Source organism: Vespula vulgaris, chromosome 7 (assembly GCF_905475345.1).
Source record: "Vespula vulgaris chromosome 7, iyVesVulg1.1, whole genome shotgun sequence".
Classification (NCBI taxonomy): Eukaryota; Metazoa; Arthropoda; class Insecta; order Hymenoptera; family Vespidae; genus Vespula; species Vespula vulgaris.
In genome coordinates this window covers 8209401-8231500 of record NC_066592.1, presented here as the reverse complement: position 1 = coordinate 8231500, position 22100 = coordinate 8209401, and the positions used below count along the sequence as shown (strand labels likewise).

At 41.0% G+C, this 22100-nt stretch overlaps 1 protein-coding gene across 6 annotated transcripts in view; it reads right to left on the bottom strand.

The window, feature by feature from the left end:
* The window catches only part of LOC127065426 (LIM domain-binding protein 2), a 123225-nt gene that overhangs the window by 49164 nt on the left and 51961 nt on the right, over positions 1-22100 (bottom strand). The window contains exon 1 of one of the 6 annotated variants that reach the window (XM_050997748.1): positions 14038-17007. The exons of 2 other annotated variants lie outside the window; for them this stretch is intronic. In XM_050997748.1, coding sequence (XP_050853705.1) covers positions 14038-14978 — 941 coding nt within the window. In that variant the 5' untranslated portion in view covers positions 14979-17007. Of the gene's footprint in view, positions 1-14037; positions 17008-22100 lie in introns of those variants that run through there. 3 more of the 6 variants (XM_050997745.1, XM_050997746.1, XM_050997747.1) reach the window with 3 other exon arrangements.

Here is a 22100-nt window from a genome sequence, read left to right as displayed (position 1 = left end):
GAAGAAATTTCCCGCGAAAATTCAAACCTTCTACCTACAGGTGGCGTTAACGTTGCTAAGAACACGAACTTTCTGATTGGGTGCAACGATGTATGATTTTTTTTTTCTAGGTTAATACGTTCGTTATGTATGTGTAAATATTATAATATTCATCAAGCATATGTCAAACACAAAATGTTTGAATTAAAATTGAAAGATCGATATAACGATTACAAATAGCTGGATAATGATCTTTCTAAGTTCTATGTGGAATGCTTGAAATAAAAAACGTGTTAAATCTCAGAGATTTCATACTTCCATCGCAGCAATGAAGAAATTTCCCGCGAAAATTCAAACCTTCTACCTACAGGTGGCGTTAACGTTGCTAAGAACACGAACTTTCTGATTGGGTGCAACGATGTATGATTTTTTTTTTCTAGGTTAATACGTTCGTTATGTATGTGTAAATATTATAATATTCATCAAGCATATGTCAAACACAAAATGTTTGAATTAAAATTGAAAGATCGATATAACGATTACAAATAGCTGGATAATGATTTTTTTAAGCTCTATATGGGATGCTTGAAATAACGAACGTATTAAATCTCAGAGATTTCATACTTCCATCGCAGCAGTGAAGAAATTTCCCGCGAAAATTCAAACCTTCTTTTACCTACAAGTGGCGTTATCGTTGGCAAAGAATACAAACTTTTTGACATGGGTAAAATATAATTTTTCTTTTCTAACACTAACACGTTCACTCTTTTCTAATAGATGTAAGTACATACTACAACATTCACCAAGACATACGTCAAACTCGTGTCTAAATTAAAATTGAAAGGTCGATATACCAGCTATAAATAGTTAAATAAAAATCTTTCTAGGTCTTATACGAGCTCGTTGAAATAACGAAGGTGTTAACTGTCATATATCTCATACTTCCATCACACGGTAGAGAAGGAATTTCCCGCGAAAATTTAAACGTTCTTCTATTTACAGGTGGCGTTCGCGTTGAGAACAGAAGTTTTGTGGCATGCATGAAATAATAATATGATTTCTTTTTTCTACTTTAACATATGTCAAATTGATATTTAAATTAAAATTGAAAGATCGACATAGTAATTACAAATAGCTAAATAAAAATCTTAGATCGTATGTGAGACAATGAACGTGTTAACTCTCAGAAAGAATCATAGTACGGAATAAATTTCCCGCGTAAATTCAAATGTTCTTCTACCTACAGATGGCGTTCGCGTTGGCGAAAATAAAAATTTGGTGACATGGATGGAATAATATATGATTTCTCTTTTCTGCTCTAACACATTCATCACTGTCCTTTGATACACGTATGTGTAACATTCATCAAGAGACATATGTCAAACTCGTGTCTAAATTAAAATTGAAAGATCGACATAGCAACTAGAAATAGTTAAATAAAAATCTTCCTAGGTCCTATATGAGTTCGTTGAAATAACGAACGTGTTAACTGTCAGATACATCATATTTCTATCACACAGTACGGAAGGAATTTCCCGCGAAAATTTAAATCTTCTTTTAGCTACAGATGGCGCTCGCATTGACTAAAATACAAATTTTGTGGCATGGTTGGAATAATATATGATTTCTCTTTTCAACCGTAACACATTTATCACTGTCCTTTGATACATTCATATATATAACATTCACCAAAACATATGTCAAACTGGTATCTAAATTAAAATTAAAAGATCGACGTAGCAACTAGAAATAACTAAATAAAAATCTTCATAATTTCTTCAACTAATAAACGTATTAACCCGCTCTGGACTTGTTAATGTTAAGGTGTTGTATTCTAACGGAAATGATAGATTCTTCGATGTGCTGTGTCACGTAGAGAAATAGAAGTCGCATTTTATATGATTTTTAGCCGTCGCTAAATTTACGACCGTTTCCGAATCATCGTGGTAACATTTTACGAGCTTCGAAACGTTTCAATCTTATTTCCCGATGTGAAATATTCCGTTACTACGTTTCGAAGGACGATGTATTCGATGATTATCATTTCTTATCGTCATTACCGATCGACGATGATGGACAGAAAAATACGTGGGAAATCTTCTCAATGAAATTATCCTTAGTGATTCTACAAAGGAATGCCGTGATATATATATATATATATATATATATATATATATATATATATATATACATATAAAAGAACGGTTGAAATATATTCAGGACGAAAAGAGAATTCATCGCCGTTGGTGAGTTTAACGCACCCCGCGGCAGAGGATATTTCCGTACTAGTTGCCGGCGAAGAACAGATCGGACAAATGTCTGAGACAAGTTCGGACCGTCTGCAAATATGTTGCCTGTAACAACGGCATGTCAAATTGAAAACGATTTCATCGGTTTACTCTTCTAAAAATAAAGAGCAAATAGTCAAAAGCCTTTGATCGGATTAGACAGATCGATGAAAATGAAAAATAATTTTCAGTTTCTCTAGCAGTTAAAATCTGAGAAACGATCGATCCAACCAACATAGATTCGAATCTTTCAGATATTATTTCGTAGCAAGTAGAAACGATTTACCGCTGTACGATGATAATTAATTAGCAACTTACATGACGGTATAATTAATAAAAAAAAAAAATAAAATATGCATACCCCGCAAACAGGAGATCAAAGGTTCAACGTAACCTTTTGACCGAGACTCGATATTTCTTACTTCGAGGATTAGAATTAGAAACGTCAAAGGTAAACGAACGTTCTTAAGATCGATAAAATTCTAATGAGAATTGTATTTCTCATCGAAATCGGAATTATACGATTATCCAAAAAAAGATATAACGAAATATTTCGATTCCATTTCATAATCGAATCTAAATACGATCGAAGAAGTCTATGTTTGGCTAAATTACTTTGGGTGTTAACCTAATCTGATTCAGTTTTCTTTGGAGCGTTCTTTGAAGAAAAAGAAGGGGGAGGAGGAGGAGGAGGAGGAGGAGGAGGACAACGACGAAAAAGAAGAAGAAGAAGAAGAAGAAGAAGAAGACTAAACTTGGATGTCCACAACGAAGTTGGAAGGGAAGAAGGTCGTGCGCAAAGTGCAGAATGAAGATGTAGGTTAGAGCACCCAGCATCCACTCGTGGTACAACTTTGCCGTGACCCCGAGACACGCCGTAGGAATTATTTCTCGGTAGGTGATCACAGCGAGACGCAACACGCGGACCCCGAGACACGCACCTTCTTCTTCTTCTTCTCTTCTCTTCGTTCTCCGTCCTTTTTTTCCCTCTTCCTCTCTCTCTCTTTCTTTCTTGGACCACTCGGAACTGGTTTCCAAAATGGTTCGCTCGTCCCACACGCGAATACGTACAGCCAACGACAAAACGTCCTTAACTCGTGCGAGCTGGACGAGTTCTTGAGAAAGTATCGAGATGAAAACAAAAAAGAAAGGAACAAAAAATAGCCAACGAGTGAGTGAGATAGAGAGAGATAGAGAGAGAGAGAGAAAGAGAGAGAGAGAGAAATTCTTCTCCAAGCTAGTTCAATACGAGAAAGAGAAAGAAGAGAACTCTATTTATCTATCTCGCGCAATGATTTCGCGGATAAAAGGAGCCGAATAAATCCGGCTTAAGGCACAAACGACCCAGCGTGACGACACGACCGGCTGGACCCCTACTTACTTGGCTAGAACTTTGGTAGGATAGAGGGGACGGTAGAACGGTATGAGGGGAGGAAGGAGTATAGGCGAGGGTGGGACAGAGGGAGAGAAGAGAAGGAGGGGGTGTATAATCGTGATGAAACGGTATAACGGGGCGTAAGTCCTTCGAGACGATAGCCTCTCGATCTGGAAACTTCCGCGAGTTCGACCTCCATATCTGCTAACTCCTTATCCTGACTGTGAATCATACGTAATCTCTGCAAATCTATCTTGAATCATGGGACACACGCGTACAGGCACGCACGTACACACATACACACTCACGCGCAGAGACACGCGCAGACATTATACATCGTACACGTCCGGCCGATCTTCGACGAATTATAAAATTCTTCGAAGTAAATTCTTCGCGAAGTGAAAATGTCATACGAGTTAAAAGATTTCTTTTCGTTTCGCGCACGTGCAAACTAAAAACGTACGAAATAAAGATGAAGAAGATGAAGAAGATGAAGAAGGGAAAGAAGAGGAGAAAAACGTAGCTATAATTTTTCATACAAACTGTCGTCGTGTTCGTATAATCGATAAATCGACCGATTGAAAAATCTCTGTTGGAAAGAGATCCATTCGATAAAAAAGAACCATTGCGAAAATAACTATGTCATTATAATCGCTCGATCTACCTGGGCCATGGACAACAACAACAACAACAAGATTCTTTTGTCGGGACGATCGAGTATATGACTTTTCGAGGTTTTCTCACTCCCGAAGGGTTTATCCGCGAGTAGTCGGACGCGATGCTGAGGCACGCGACGTACCTTTCAAGGTGAACGGGATACGTCTTTCGGAAAGAAAAAGACCGAGGGAAAGAGAGAAATAAAGCAAAAGCATCTATCCCTCCTTCTCCCTCTCTCCCTCCTCCTCTTCCTCTTCTTCTTCTTCTTCTTCTTCTTCTTCTTCTTCACTTTACTCTTTTACTATTCGAACACAGACACTGTCTTTTACGAATACTAACTCGAAAGATGTGTATTTTTAATCATACCAGACGGAAAGGACACGAGGAAGAAGTTAATCTCTTCGTGATGTGGTCAAAGATCCGGAATCATAGAGAGAGGGAAAAAGAGAGAGAGAAACGGAGAGAGAGAGAGAGAGAGAGAGAGAGAGAGAGAGAGAGAGAGACTCACTTTGATAATAAAGAAAGAGAGAGGGAAAGATCGACGGGAGATAATCCGATCTCGCAGCGGGTATACATAAGCGCTTGTCAAAACTCTCCTCCGGCATGGCACGCGACTTCCGTTTTTATGCAAATCGCGAGACAAGCGTATCGCGATATTCCCTCAAGCCCGTTGACCCAAGCTGTCTGAAGAATACATTGAGAAGAGAGAGAAGAGAGAGAGAGAGAGAGAGAGAGAGAGAAAGATACGAATGGACGATTAACTCGAGTGTCTCCTTCTATGCTAATCGCCGTTATTGAAGGAATCCCAAAGACTGGATCTAAAAGAGACGATCACAGTAGACTCCGATGATCTTGTGAAGAAGTTACGAAAAAAAAAATTAAATAAGAGAGAGAGAGAGAGAGAGAGAGAGAGAGCAACGACTGGACTGGCAGACGAACTGGTCAAACGACATTTTCGAGAGGGTGTGCTCGTGTGCAAGGTGGCTCGCAATTTCTTCTCGCGGACGAAAGACGCTGATACTCCACTCGTGGCGAAGCTGAGCAGAGGAATCAAGTCAGAGCTCGAAGAGTTTCGAAAGTTTGAAGGTAGGAGAAGAAGAGGAGGAGGAGGAGGAGGAGGAGGAGGAGGAGGAGGAGGAGGAGGAGGAGGAGGAAGAGAAGGAAGAGGAGGAAGAAGAGGCGCGTCGTCGCGCCAAGTTCTCACAGAAGCCGAGAGATGGTTGAGAAGAGTCGCGACGGAGTTGTTGGTATTGGTAGTGGTAGTGATAGTAATAGTAGTAGTAGTAGTAGTAGTAGTAATAGTAGTAGTAGTAGTAGTGTAGTAGTAGTAGTAGCAATAGTACTGAAGGTAGTGGTGGTATTGGTGATGCGTTGGTGTGGTAGTAGTAGCGGTAGTAGTGGTGGTGGTGATGGTGGTGGTAGTAGTGGTGGTGGTGGTGCTGGTGGTGGTGGTGATGGTGGTGGTGGTGGTAGTGGCGGCACGCACGAAGGAGAGGTAGGTCGAGGTGAGGATAGAGGCGACGAACGGAGGGGGAGGTGAGTCGAGGAGAGAAGAAGGAAGAGGAGGAGGTGAAGGAGGAAGAGGCGAAGAAGGAAGGTGGAGGGCGGTGAGGAGGTTTCGAGGAGGCGGCCTTGAGAACACGGACCACGGAGAGATCCGCGGACGCGAAACGAGCGAGCGGGAGAGAGAGAGAGAGAGAGAGGAGAAAGAGAAGGAGGGAGGGAGAGAGAGAGAGAGAGAGAGAGGGATGAAAGGAGAGAGTGCAGAGAGGAGAGGAGGGATGAAGAAAGAGAGAAGACCAGCCGAGCCAACTCCAACGCGAACGAACTGCTTCCACTGGCAAATCATTCGCGGTTCTCATCTGTAACTATATTAATATATTAATCTGAAAAAATTAAATCTTCTTTTGTCGTTTCTCTACCAAAAAAAAAAAAAAGAGAAAGAAAAATGAAAAATGGATAGAAAAGAAGAAACAGAAAATGAACTGACCGATGAAACTTTGAATTATGGAAACTTCACTGTGCAATGAAACTTCACTGTGATTTTTTCCGAACACGTCCCAAAATAATCGAATTTAACGAAACTGGTATTACGCAAAAGTCGTATGACAATAAGATAATCGAGGGAACAGAGAAATAACAATAATCGATAGGAGAGTTTCGTATTGTTAACATTAGTAAAACGTTTAGTGCGACAAGGGACTTGGTAATAAACGAAGAGAGTTAAAAACAGGATGATAGAATGATCATCGATTTAGTTCTCCTTAGAACAGTAGAAAGAAAATATTCTTCCTATGAAAAAATGAATCCTCTATGATCTTTACGATGAGAACCACTGGGTATCCTGATAGTGTGCGAGCCGCAGGTAGGTCGGTTGAACCCACGACTGACTCTCTCTCTACGGAATATACAGACACTTGGCGAGGTTCGCGAGGTCACGTGCTCTGCATTCGGACAGGCAGCGCTAATTTCATTATTTATAGCTTAATGTTTGATTTGTCCAACTGGCTATTATTTTCGACGAGCCGTAGACACGTATGACGGTTAGACACGTCTTATTATTAATCGAGATCGAAAACTGAACCGAAGAAAAGAAGCAAAGACAAACGATACCAAAGAGAGGATCGAACATAGATACCGAAGGTTAAAATGTATCGGGTTTCTCGATTAGATTAGAGAAAATAGTTGCGGCAGATAAAGCACTGGGTGGGATGTGCGCCTCGCGCGAGATTTCCTTTCCCGTCTAACAAATGCGGGATTAAATGAATTCTAGTGAATTAAGCGGTACGCTTCCATGCCCTTATCTCGAGAAAATCTCTTACGATCGTCTCGTACGAAACGATTTAATGAGTCGTATCGTCCCGTGAACGACACACAGGTCTCTCAACCTTTTCTCTCTCATCCCATCCAGCCCTCTTACTCTCACCCTCACCCTCACCCTCACGCTCGCTATCTATTCTAACAACGATCGTACCTAATAACGAACTGCAAATGCGAGTGTACAGCGTTACGTTTTAACCCGTCTAGTTTACCTTTGTGAAATATCCCGAATGTTAAATCGATAGTCCTTTCAAAAAAGACACAGAGAGACAGAGAGAGAGAGAGAGAGAGAGAATTTATAAGAGAAAGAGAACCTTAAACGTCGTTAAGATTTTTCTAACGATCGTAGCCAGAGTTCCGAGTTGAAACATTAGATAAGGAAAGTTTACATCGGGCACTCTGTGGTATGCAGCCAACGTGTAAACACTTCTCTTGGCAGTGATTCACGAGCGATCCCCTTTCGACCGTCATCGAGAATGTTTGATCTAGAAAAGAGTCAACGTTCCACGACTCGCTATCGATTATGTATCCCATTAGCTAGACTCTTTACGACGACGTTACAGTGACTCATATAACAGGCAAACGATAGAAACTATTCTTCATTAGAATCGGATCGTTCTTGAAATAACGAAGACGAGATTCTATTTCTACTTTTCCCTCTTTCTCTTCTTCTTTTCTCTTCTTACCTCTTTTTCAAAGGAAAAGAAGAAAAAAAAAAGATATATATGTATATAAAAGATACACATACACGCAAACAGACATACGCGCGCGCATCCGACAAAGTTTCCTTAGTTCTCTGCGGGAGAACGCTCAACGATGATGTGCCGTTTGCCAAATTACACCTGTCCCATGAGAGGTGCACACCTGCACCGATGTTTCTAGGTAAACCGTGACTCAACTTGGCCTCCCGAGGGCCTTTTACCTTCTCTCTCTCTCTCTCTCTCTCTCTCTCTCTCTCTCTCTCTCTCTCGCGCGCGCGCTCACTCGCTCTTTCCTCCCCTCATTGTCACCATTGTCGAGTTCTTACCTAAACCCCGTTCGTCTCAGCTCATCCATTTTGTTTTCTCCTCCTTCTCCTTCTCTTTCATACTTTTCTTACCTGGCTTTAAGATAGTCATTAAAAAGAGCTAATATCAAGACCGACGTAAAAGAGCAGAAAAATCTTGAAATCCAAGTAGCAAACCCCCTTAAGGAGTACCTAATAAGAGAGATCGTAGTAGCAAGCGTACAAAAATTGCTTGAAATCACGAATATAGAAATAAACGATATATATATATATATATATATATATATATATATGCCTGTGTATGTACATATAGAAAGAGAGACAGAAAGAAATAATATTCCAACGTTCGTGTAGGGCGGACTCCGTCGTGGTGAAACAAGCCAGCCAGATTGAAAACTCCTAGCGACGAAGCACGTAATCAAATGCACCTTCCTTCGTGATCGAAAAGACCGATAAAGAGAAGAAACTCGCATTAGCATGTATGTACCTAGCAAGAGGGGGGTTCCCTCCAAGACGATAACGAGGAATTACATACGTGGCTCTTATTAATATTACATTTTTCTTCCTGCCATTATGCTCTCTCTTTCTCTATCTACCTATCTATCTATCTATTTATCTTTCTCTTTCTCTCTCTTCTCCAGTTAGAACGTATTATAATGCCGTAGGATGATTGTTTCTCTGGGTATCCACGACGAAAGTAAACGTGTGTTATAAAAATATGTCGTCGATGGTATGTGTATATAAGAGTGCTTCATTTAGCCACTACGATGCGAACGAACTCCGTGAAACGTTAAATATATCGTGATATTTACAGAACGTTCGGGCTATTTAAACCACCCTAGTCAAAGGGTTCCCCCGCTTGTATGTGCGTACGTTTATATGTGCACGCAATTTTTTTTCTCCTCTTTCGTTATAAAGAAGAGAAAAATATATATATATAAATAAATAAATAAAGAAAGAAAGAAAGAAAGAAAATACAAAAAAAAATCAACATGCTATCATATATATATATATATATAATGTACATATATAATCGTGATCAATAAGAACACGAATTTTTGTTGTTATTTTTTTTTTTCAATACCAAACGCATACGATTAATTTCAAAAAATTGTCCACAATCGAATCCATTTAAAAATATGAATATTTATATAATCGAACATAAAAATATTATCTTCATCCCTCAAACTTCCCCTCCACTCACTAGCCCCTTCCAATTCTCTCATATTCCGGTACTTCGAACGAAGGAAGACACGTTATGCGTTCTTGTGCCTTGAACCTGCTTGCCCGCGTCTAAAGTTTCGCGCGAAACTGGAAGCCCGTAGAGGTACGCGATACGGCCTGATACGGTCCCTGAGTACGGCTTTTATACCGGACGACCTATGCATCTAGTAAGTATACTTATTTACTTAGCGTACTAGTAGATAATCTCACATCAGAATCAAATCTAACCTTCGCAGGGTATCTTTTCAATTCGTCATCGATTATTCGAAATCCTTAAGAAAAGGACCTCAAAAACTTTATAAGGATCGTAACTTTAGAAAAGATTAAAACGATCGTTCGAGTTTCTATTAATCTTGTTCTTTTCTTTGTCTTGTCTTGTATGTTGTCTTGTCACGTCTCGTTTCATCTCTTTTTTTCATTTTCCTATTTCTTCTTTTCTTTCTTTCAAGCAAGCTCTTCCACCAAACGATTCGGATTAGAACGAGAACGTTATTATGCGACTGATTGATTCGGATTAGAACGTTTATCGTGAAGTATCGCGTGGCTGGGAAGCGATTTGTCTTACTCGTATGTCGACTCCTCATCGAAGGCTCGCACGTGCGTGCAAAAACTGGAACGACGGTGCGTGTAAAACTCATAAATAAGAAGCTAGGTTATACGTGTGCGTGAAAATGCGTGTATGTGTGCGTGTGAGTACGTACGTACATGCGAACGTGCGTACATAGATCCGTGTGTGCGCTGTGTACGTATGTGTGTACGATGTGTATGAAAGAGAGACAAAGAGAGATAGATAGATAGATAGATAAATAGATAGATAGATGGATAAGGAGAGAGAGAGAGAGAGAGAGAGAGAACGTCCTAGTTCCTAGGAAACCGCATCGAAAGCGGATACCAACGACTCGTTTCGTAGCTAGTTACCAGCACGTGGTCCACTTATATCCCAGTTAATAGAAACAAATTATATGAGAACTATTACAAAGATACCGAAGCGAATGTTATCTATCTCTATTCCTCTCCCTCCTCTCCCACTCTTTCTTTCTTTCTCTATCTTTCCCTCGAGCGAAGCGAGTGAAGACCGGACAGGCACCACGTGCTAACCGATTAGCAAACCGATTAATCGTACCGTGGGTCATGGCTCGATATTATTACGTATTTATAATCAAATTTCTCTCGTTTTATCGATCGACGAGCTTAAACAATAACGATATTTATTCCATTTCATCTTTGATATCTTTCATCGAGATCGATCGATCGAATCGGATTGGATCGGATTCATCATTTTCTAGGAAAACTTTGTGAAACTTGTTATTTGTCGAAGGGGAAGAAAAAAAGGGAAAAAATCCAAGACAAATTAGAAGAGAAAATTAAAAGAAAGGAACAGGCGAGTGAAAGAAAAAAAAAATTGGCAAAATTTTGAATCGTCGCAGTCTCGTGCCAGTCCAATTCGAATTGTTGAGAGCCGATCAAGGTTTTCCTTATCCTAGCCGGAGGCCGCGATAAGATAAGAACCATACGTATTCGTTACTTCCGATCGTGCTTTCGAGAGTTTCTCGACTATCCCGTTTCGCGTCTGTTTCCAGTTGGAATCTTTAGATATTTAACCGCTAGTAGTATTATCGATAAGAAATACAAGCGTCGGCCTTGACTGAAAGATGATAAATCCCGGAAAATCCATCGAGTCGAGTGCTCAAAGATAATAGAAACGATCGTTAAAAATTTTCAGAAATATTTTGCAGTTAATGAAGAGAACAAAAATCTACCGATCGATGAACCAGGCATATTCTTTCTCCATCATCATCGCGGGAATCAGACCTTAAAATTCGTGAGCGAGATAGCGAATAAGGAAGCGAAGCCATATATCCATTGTTTGAACGGTGTAGAGAAGTCTTAAAAGAAGAAGAAGAAGAAGAAGAAGAAAGAAAGAAAGAAAGAAAGAAAGAGAGAAAAAAGAAAGAAAGGAAAAAAAGAACGACTCGAGAGAGAAAGAGGGAAAAAATGAAGAAAACCGTTATCTCCTCGCGATATCTCGAGCAAAGTAGCTCGGTGATTCGTGCGAATGTACCAGGGTGGAACGCTTATGATAATGAGCTCGTCCGATTATCAGACAGGGCCAGCGACTGGAGAGATGATGTCAGTCCGATAGAGACGTCCAGACCGGATACGAGGAAGGCCAAAGGCTACCTGGATAATCGTGTACACCTATGCCAGCAGGTCCTATCCATATATATATATATAAAATATATATTACAATATAAAATTATATATAATTTTATATATAATATATATATATAAAATAGAAAAAAAAAACAAAACAAAAAAAAAGACGAGATTCTTATGAATCAGCAAAAGTTCTACTTTCGACCCTCATATCATAAGTTTATCTTTCGTTCCAAAGACGATCTCTCGAAAAGTTACAAGCAAATGCTCTTACCACTACTTTCAACAAACGCGTTTGACGATATAACCATGCTTTATTGATTTCGATCCGTTATCCTTCCTTCCTTCCTTTTCTTCCATCTATCCTTCCATCGCTGGAAATAGGCAACGTCCAATTATAAGACGTCGTCTCTTTGGCTATGTACCTCAAGAAAGCCAACAAGGTATGTAGAAGGAGGAAGTCGCGTTTCGCGAACGAATATGTACGCGAACACCTGCACGAGGGGCACCTCCCACCTGCGGAGCACCTGAAGTTAAGATACGACGACGACGACAACGACGACAACAACGACAACAACGACGACGACGGCTTTCGATGCACCTGACTCGCGAGGACATGTTCTCTAGTATAACAGCAGCACGTGTCCCTGTCAGTCGACCAATAATTTCACCGACTCACGATCCAACTTTACACCTCCTTTCACCTCCTTCTTCGTCGAATACTTTGTAATACTGTCTTTTCGTTAAAATCATTTTCTACCTTTCTAATCCGAACGCAAGCATTAACCAACCGGTATATACAATCAAGCGATAGTTCTATACGTGATTTAATCTCAAGTTTCGAAGAAGTCACCAGAGGAAAAAGAAGTAAAAAAAAAAGAAAGAGAGAAAAGAAATAAATAAATGAGGAAGGAAAAAATCACGACAAACGACATTTGTCAACCTTTTCTTCTCTCGTCTCTGTTCAAGCTCTCCTCTCCGCCATATCCTCATCACCTTCCTCCCTAGCTCGTCGTAGAATATCGCGGAAGAAAAGGACATCTTTCGGGTTCGTGCCGTCGAATAACGGTACTTACTTCTCGAAGATCAGAAGTTAACAGGCACATTTCGAAGGAACGCGCGCGTCCTTCATGAATATAGCTGCAACCATGTCGCGTGGCACGTTCGAGAACGCACAACGGTCGCCAGAGGAAGATCCTGACCGAGGTACGATAACGGATTCTTCGGTTATACTGTTACTACGCCCGGGAGAACGTATCTACTAGTAAGAGACGATTGGCATGGAACGAAGTATCGAACCGTAAAACAATATCCTTTTGAAAATATACGACTAATTGTAAGTAGAAATCCACTGTCCGTTGAATCCGTTGATAACGTTGTGAATAGTAAACGATAATTAATGTTCTAAGGCTAGCACATCGAAATGGAAATTCTTCTCCTCCCAAAGAAAAGTTTGAAAGAATCGAAATATTTTCTTTCTTTCTTTTTTTTTTTTTTTTAATCGTGTTTTATCGGGGTCCCAGCAAAGGAGTCAAAGTTAAACCTTTTTTTAACGATCAAAGGACACGCGATGGGTATTAAATCGTATCGTCAAAAATAAATTCAAAGCGTGCAACGTCACGGAAGGACGTCTCTGTTCAGTGTGCTGTATTATGATACGGGTGAACGTACGACGCATCTGAATCATTCATAGAGAAAGAGAACTTCCTTTTCTATTCCTTAACAATCACGATCGGACACGTTAGACTTCAAAGTTTGTGAGAAAGCAAGTAGAAACCGATTCCATGGGCATCTCGTTCTTCTTTGACCGGTTAACTGTCGTAGCATTCGTCTCGTGGCCGGATATGAAAGAAGCTACCGAAGCAATCGATACACATTACACGAGCCATTCACCGTTTGCGATATGGAAGTAAATGGCTAGAGAATTACGGGAAATCATAAAACTCGTCTGTGGTTTTGATTTTCACGTACGAAAGCACGTACGAACGAACGAACGAACGAACGAACGAACGAACGAACGAACGAACGAACGAACGAACGAACGAACGAACGAACGAACGAACGAACGAACGAACGAACGAACGAACGAACGAACGAACGAACGAACGAACGAACGAACGAACGAACGGACGGGCGGACGGACGGACGGACGGACGGACGAACGGACGCACGCACGAATGCACGCACGCGTATACAGTTTTCTATAAAATTTCAGATATCCAAAGCATCGGCCGGACGCCCACGATGCTCATAGAGCACAACAAATATACATTAAACATAGAGCGTAGAGACTAACGGATCGATCTCCCACGTGACGTACACCTGTGCTCTCCTCCCTAGGAGGCATATCTCAGGTGACACTATAGCGTCACGTAACGAAGGCACCGTTTACTCTCGCCTCGCAACTTCCCTAATAACACTGATAAAGAGAGTCGGCTTTCGATGTTTCGAGTAAGAGAAAATAATGTAAATGGAGAAAATTATCGGGATCGATTCGCGTAAAATCAAGATAACTACCGAAGTGAAATTACCTGAAGTAATGAGAGCCAAAAGGTGAACAATAGAAGGGATCGTTGTGCATGTGAGGTTGTCCCGGTGCTTGAGGATGTCCATGCGGTCCCATTGGACCGGCTGGTCCAGGGCCACACATTCCAGGAGCACTTTGAGGTTGCATACCGGCTGGGGCCATCATGCCAGCAGCGTTTGGTGGCATCGGATGTGGGCCTGGATGATGAGGCGAGCCGACCATATGAGGAGCCGGATGATGAGGATGAGGCGAGGGTCCACCGGCCGGCATATGAGGATGGGGCGCGTGCGGCGATCCGCTCATCATGCCATGGGGTGGCATAGGATGGGGACTTGGCGAGGCCCCGTTCAAATGAGGCCCCGTCCCGACGCCACCGTGTGGCGTCGGTGGGCCACCGGCATGCGTCGGCGTTGTCGCAGGCTGCGGAGCCGGTAAATTCGGGGGCCCGGTCCCTGCGAGTGGCGGCAGCGGCCCGTTCGCCATGTTGTTTAACTGCGTGAGCGAGGCCGCGGCCGATGCCATTGCCTGGAGCGGGTTCGTCGTGGCGGCGGCGGCACCGATGCTCGACGCCGTCGTGTTGATATTGCTGTTGCTTAGACCGTTCCCGTTGTTGTTGTTCAAATTGCCGAGGCCGTTTAAGGAGTTGCCACCGATAATGCTCCCGTTCCCGCCGTTGCTACTGATCAACTGATTATTCCCGTTGATGTTGCTGTTATTAACGTTGTTGTTGTTGTTGTTGTTATTGTTGTTGTTGTTGCTGCCGCTTATGCCGCCGCCGAGAGATTGCAGTGACGGCGGCAGCGGTGGCGAGCCGGCGGGGGACGCAGCCGGGCCCCCGAGGCACCGGCCCGACGGACCGGAGGCGGTTACGCTGCTGGCCGCTACCGGCACGCCGGCGTGGAGTGGTATTCCACCTGGGGGGCGCTGCGCCACCCTCACCGGCATCACTCCCCACTCCACGACCTGGCCCTTCTCACCCGCCCCGTATAACTCGCGTCGAGATTTTCACCACTCCGCTGCTTGCCTCTGCTTCTACGATCCTTCCTACCTACTCTTACCCCTCTTCCCCTACCACCCCTCTCTTCTACCACTTTCTACCTCTCTCTCTCTCTCTCTTTCTCGAACCACTCTTTCGTTCGTCCCAACCCACACTCCTGTAGTCTACCAACGAGGTTTTTCTCGTCCCGCGCGAAACTACTTTTACGTTTTATTACTCCACCACGTGCCAAGACAAAAAGATTATCTTTTCCCTTGGACGACTATACCAATGTTTCTAAGATCTTCGTCATAGCTGAAGAAAGGAAAGGAGCATCGACGAGCCACTGAGATACAACAACACCACCTGTTTATCCTTATCAAAGTTTTTCTTTTTTTTTTTCCTCGCGAAAACAACGATCCACCAAATCCTAAAGCACTTAATCTCACACTGATAACGAACTCCCGTGGTCTTCCTTCGATCCTTTTTTTTTTCTCTTTCAATTCTCTCTCTCTCTCTCTCTCTCTCTCACTCTCTCTCTCTCTCTCACTCTCTCTCTCTCTCTCTCTTAGTAAAAAGCACCGACTAGTAAATCACTTTACTAAAAACAACAAGTAAACACTGTAACTCAAACTCGTAACAGTATCGAACGCACTCCTTTTCTTTTCTGTCAGTGTCGTAGAACGATGCTGTTCGTCGCTGTTACTGATGCCGATGTTGCTGCGGCGACGGCGGCGTCGACAACGGCATATCCTTCGAGGCACGTGGCCATCGCGCCGACAGCGTCGCGACGCGTACCAACGCGGCTAGTCTGCACTCTTCCTCTCCCACCCATCCTTTTCTCTCTCTCTCTCTCTCTCTTTCGTTCTCTCTATCTCTCTCTCTCTCTCTCTCTCTCTCACTCCTGTTCTTTTTTCGATTGTTCCAACACTGCTCTCTCTCTCTCTCTCCCTCTTTCTTACAATAGCACCGGTCTCTCTCACTCTCTCACTCTCTCTCTCTCACTCACTCTCTCTCTATACTACCATCTCTCTCTTTTTCTTTACCTCTCTCTCTCTCTCTCTCTCTCTCTCTCTCTCGCGCTTCTAGCAACGATGGCCGATCTTTCTCATCTCATACGGACACGTACTAACCAACCGAATCTCACGCTGGAACGTCGATATTCCAAACTTTCGATGATACGGTCTTGCATACTTCCATTCTATCTCTATCAGCAACACTTATACGTATTATAATAATAATAATAATAATTCGATGAATACGAATAAACTCGCGCACCAAGAATCGCTTCCCCCGTCGTCGAGAGGTTAAAGAATGGAAGGAAGGAGGGGAAGAAAGGGGAAGAAAAAAAAAGTAACGAAGAAAAGGATGAAAGTTTGGGGTAGGAGGGGGGAGAGAGAGAGAAAGATGGGATCGTCGTTCGATCACTCTAAAATATTATGTGGCACATTCGCTGCTCACGGGATATAGCCTCACGAACGCGCGACTAACCAATCCTCTATCGATGCCGGGGAGGTTCGCTGATGAAAATCGTGAAAGCGCACTTGAGGAATAGAATAACACGGACAACAATAGCGAGCGGAAAAACAACGCACTCTCGACGAAAGCGGTCGCGTTACTGCGAAGCGGCAGGCGTGGCGGCGCTAGTGTCACTCTAGGTGGGGAGGGAGAGAGTGGTGGGGGAAGCAACGCGTTAGCGCTGGTAGTGGGGAGAGAACACGAAGGAGAGAACGCCGATGCTGTGGAACACGGTGGGGAGCCACGTGAGCGACCGCGACGCCCGCCATCCACGCAACTGCCCTAACCTACGCGTTTCTAGCTACCCTTCCCGAAAAACTTCCCCCCTTTCAAAAGTACTCGTTACTACTGCTACTCCCTCCTATCTCTTTCTCCAGATCCACACCACCTCCTCACCCTTCTTCCAACGCTTTACGCGAATGATACGCCGAATACGAAGAGTTCTTCTCCCATTCGTATTTGCAATTTTTTTTTCTAATTTTTTTTTTTGTCTCTTTTCTTCCTTTTCTCTTCCCTTCCCGGATTTTTCTGATAAGATAGATCATATTTTCTCGCGTGGAAATTTTTTTCTAATTGCTGAAACACGACCTTTTACATTTTTCACGGGAACGTTACGTTCCGCTCGTTCGTCGCACGCCCTTCCTATTACTGCAGTTATCACTGTGTTGTTAGAATATTTGCTGTTAGCAGTCGCCATTATTGTTATTATTGCTATTATTATTGTTATTATATAATATTGTTTTATAATTATTATCATGAGTTATAAGTAGTATCATTATTAATCCTTCGCAGTAGATATTATTTTCTCTTATCGAATATCTCTTACCGAATAATTATCGTTAATTTGTTATCAATTTTTCTTCAGGTATTGTTCAATTTTACAATTACTTTACGGTAAATATCGTATTTCGAGTGATTAATGTATCTGCTTAATATCCTTCATAATTTTATTCTCTCAACGTAGAAACGGTTTATTATTACTCGATTGAAATGTGTGAGTTAAAGAAAATGCACATATTCGAGATATAACGTGCGAATACATACAAAAATAAATAAATAAATAAATAAATAAATAAATAAATAAAATAAGCAAGGAAAAGAAAGAAAGAGAAAAAAATAAATAAATCAGTAGGTTTTCGATTACCGTTCGATAAATCGTCTCGATCAAAGAGACTGGGGAGACGTACATATCTTCGTCAAAGTCGCCGAGCGAAGACAAAGTTTCACTTTCCAAGCGATTCGAATCGCTTGTCGTGTCGGGATGTCGTTGAGGATTGATTCGAGGGTATCCACCGAGGATCAACGGGACTTCGGAAATCCGATTGGACGTAATCGGGGTCAAGTTGAACGCATTTGTACGACTGACGAAAGAACAACGACCCTTCTTGGTGCCTAGAGACATGCATCCGACGGAGCATCGACACTTTCAGGAACCAAATGTTATGAAAAAGTAAATCTTCAAAATTCTAATATTTCTTTCTTTTTTTTTTCTTTGTTTTTTTTTTCGATCTTCATGATACAAAAAAGAGAGAAGAGAAAGAAGAGACTGTTCCAATGCCTGTACATTGAAAAGTTTTTTAGTACAGAAAATATCGACTGTTGCGAGAAACGATCATGAGAAAGAATCGTTGATTTCTATACGTAACAAACGTTCCACGAGTATATCTTCCTCTCCTCTTTATAAACACCCAACAATCCACCCACCCACCCACCCACCCACCCACCCAGCCAGCCAGCCAGCCAGCCAGCCAGCCGCCAACCGCGCGCCCCATGCCCACCCGATCTCTTTTCCACGTTCGCTCGAGCGTTACGGGGAAAGTTTGGTTACATATACGAACTATACCAACTGCATGTATGCATACGGAAGAACTCACCCACTTACGAGGTGCATTCGATGTAAGTGGAAAAAAAAGAAATAGGAAAAGAGAGAGGGCAAAAAAAAAAGAAGAAAAAAGTGACGCCTTACGACGATCTTTGTATTATTTACAATCTTTGCCTGATATTTCCTTGGCCTCGTCTACTCGTAAAAATAAAAGTTTACGAGATAGAGGAAGCGTTCCTCGAATTGTTACTCTTACTTCCAACGCTCGTAGCCGTGCCACGGAAGAAGTGGCTACGGACTTTCGCCAATGGCCACCTAAAGTGGAGTGCCTCGAAAGCGACATCCATAATCGTGTAAATCGTACATACGTATCTATGTACGTGCAAGCTATCCGTTACGTACATATATATACATATATACATATATATATATATATAAATATACACATATATACATATATACATACAAATATGTATATATATGAAGACCTAATCTCTCCCTCTCTATCTATCTATCTATATATATATATATATATATATATATATATATATATATATATAAAATGTGGACCTAATTGTGTATATATATATATATATATATATATATATATATATATATATATATATATGTATACGTGTATGTATATATGAAGACCTAATCTATATATATGTGTGTGTGTACGTATGTATGTGTATTATTTCTACATATATATTTCTATATTTCTATATATACATGTATGTAGAAATAATGTATGTATGCATGTGTATGTATATGTAGGTACGTAGATACCTAGGTATATATAAATGTTCAAACGCGAGCGATTGTTTCGTTCGTGTTTTATGATAAAAGGATGAAACACGGATACTTGGCCTTTCATAATGAATTTAATACACTCGATGATAAAACGTATGGCCTATAGTATACTTTATTACCAACCTGTTTTCGAATTATCAAACCGCGACATTTAATGCGATAATTATACGTTTATATTCACGATATCGTTTATTATTAATTTCCTTTTAAACGCTAGGAAACAAACTATGTTATTTCTAACAGAAGAAAATAATATTAGACCATTGATCGTATCTGAAAAGAAAAGGAGGAGGGAAAGAAAAGGAAATACATATTTTTGAAAAATTTATCTTGTTCTCTTTCTCTTCTCCCCTTCGAGCCTCAAAAGAAACAAGAAAAATATTCCAAAGGCTTACGAACGGAATTTAATACATAAGCGGATTTTACTAGACAAAATAATTTAGAACGAGGACCTAATCGATTCGTTATCGCTGTTTCACTGTGTTTATCGCTTCGTTCGAAGAAGTTACGTTCGCTAAGATCGGACACTCTCGAACAGAGATAAAAAGGAAGAAGAAATAAAGCGTGACTCACTGGCTAACAGATCGGTCATAAATTTTCACTAATAGATTTTTGTAACAGTTTTAAATATGGCGTAACACTATCTCAAATTTCTTTCAACTTTCTTTTCCTTTCGTTCTTTTTTCTCTCTCTCTTTTTTTTTTTTTTAAATTCTTCCTTATTCTTTCGATGTTACATACGCCGATAGTTAAATTCGAGAAATTAATCGTTCGCACAATCACGTCATTTTCTTATCGAATTGAGCAACCATTCGTTAAATATTGTAAATAAACGTTACTTTTTGACAAGAATAGTACGTTATTCTATCAGTTTGCAATACACAGAGAAAGTTGGAAATGGTATGAAGACAATAACGGGGTTTTAACAGCGACCTAAGGCTTTTCTTCAGGTAGGGTAGAAATTCAGGTAACTTGGTACTCTTTACCGTACGCAGGTAGAGTTTAAGACAAGGGTTATCATTGTTATTCACATGGCCATAAATCAACCGTCTATAAAGTTTTACTAGTTTTAACTATTAATTCGAAAATATTTACGGAGAAGAAAGTTATAGGGGACTGTTTAAATATTTTATTATTACCTTGTCATATTTGGACATCTTAACGTTCTTAGGATTATCCATAATAAAATATCATTCAAAAGAAAATCATAACTTTCCAACGTTTATATTTTCGTCTCAATTAAGATAATAATAAAATAAAACAAGGCTTGGAAGTTCGGGACCATTCAAAAAAAAAAAGGAGCCTTGCCATAAAACTGTCCTTTTTTTTCGAATTACCCGAAATTACGTTTCGAAAAAAACTATCTATGAACAAAACATGGTCAATGGAAAATTTGAAATATGGTCGGACGAAAATATACGAATGAAATATAAAGTTATCCAAAGAAATAATAATCATCACGGATCTGTAGGTAGTAGTACAGAGGAATGTAACACGCGACTTGGTACACGTTACGTCATGATAACTGTCTTCTGGTTACATAAAACAATGACGAATAATTAATGTGTTCCTTGAAGCCGAACACGCAACGTTTCCTTCAAGAGCACGAACGTACGTATGTAAGTATGTACTTATTTACGTTGCACATTAAAACGTTTCGATGAATCCTCGCAATCATCGATCCTTTTAACACTCTATTCTATTTTGTTTAACTGTTGTAATAGATCATAGGAAAATCTAATAAGAAACAATATCTATCTCCCTATCTATCTATCTATCTATCTATCTTTCTTTTTTGAAACATATATCCATGTATAGAAGATAGCACGTTAGAAAATGAAATTTTCTTAACGTGGGTGGTGTTTCTGGACTATACACATCACGTACGGCCTTCTGGCATTGGCGTTCGAAGCGAGAATGAGAAAGAAAGAAAGGAGAGAGAGAGAGAGAGAGAGAGAGAGAAAGAGAGAAAAAGAGAAAGAGAGAAAAAGAGAGAAAGGTTGCGAGGGTGTGAGGAGGAAGGAGAGTCAGGTCCGGTCTTGGATAGACTACCAAGAATTCTCTGGGACCATTAATCTGGCCTTTGCGACACCCGGCTACCTTCCCGGCACGTCTCTGCCGTAGTCCGAACGTTTCGGGCCCAGGTAAGAACGTACTCTACAGACCCAACCTGATCCAAAGGAGCCAACGTCATTGTCCGAAGACGGTAATGGACCCACCTTCGAACTGGCAAAGCCGACGACCGCCGTTACCCAGTTATTGCTCTGCTTCGAGGTCGATCGTACAAAGAAATTCGAAGGAAACCTTTCGTTATTTCGGAATTATTTTAATATTATTACTAAGTTCGTACGATCGTCGCAGGACGATCGATATCAAAAGAAAATACAAATATAAAATGATATTGAATAACGCTTGAAAAAATTGAAATTTGATAATACGTTGTGTTGTGTTGGCGTCGGTAATTTTTTATTTATGTATATAATTTTTTTTCTATCTCTCTCTCTCTCTCGCTTTCTCTCTCTTGTAAGAACGTATTAAACTGAAACAATCGTTCGAGCGTATATACGAAAGAATTGTTTACTCATATGAGAGAGAGGGAGGGAGAGAGAAAGAGGGAGGGAGGGAGGAAAACAATTAGAGGCCAAATAAAGACAACAGAAGTCACAGACGAGTGAGTTCGCAAGGAACGCGTATGTGATTTCGGTTACGCCATGTGCCTGTACGTTGACCTCCAGATAAAGGTAGAAGAAAAAGACGGAGAGAGAGAGAGAGAGAGAGAGAGAGAGAGAGAGAGAGAGAGAGAGAGAGAGAGAGAGAGAGAGGAGAGAGAGAGAGGAGAGAGAGAGAGAGAGAAAGAGAAGGGGAAGGAAGCAGAGTGTACCAGAAGCAGGGTAGAGATGGTTGAAGTAGAGAAAGAGAAACAGAAACAGAAAAAGAGA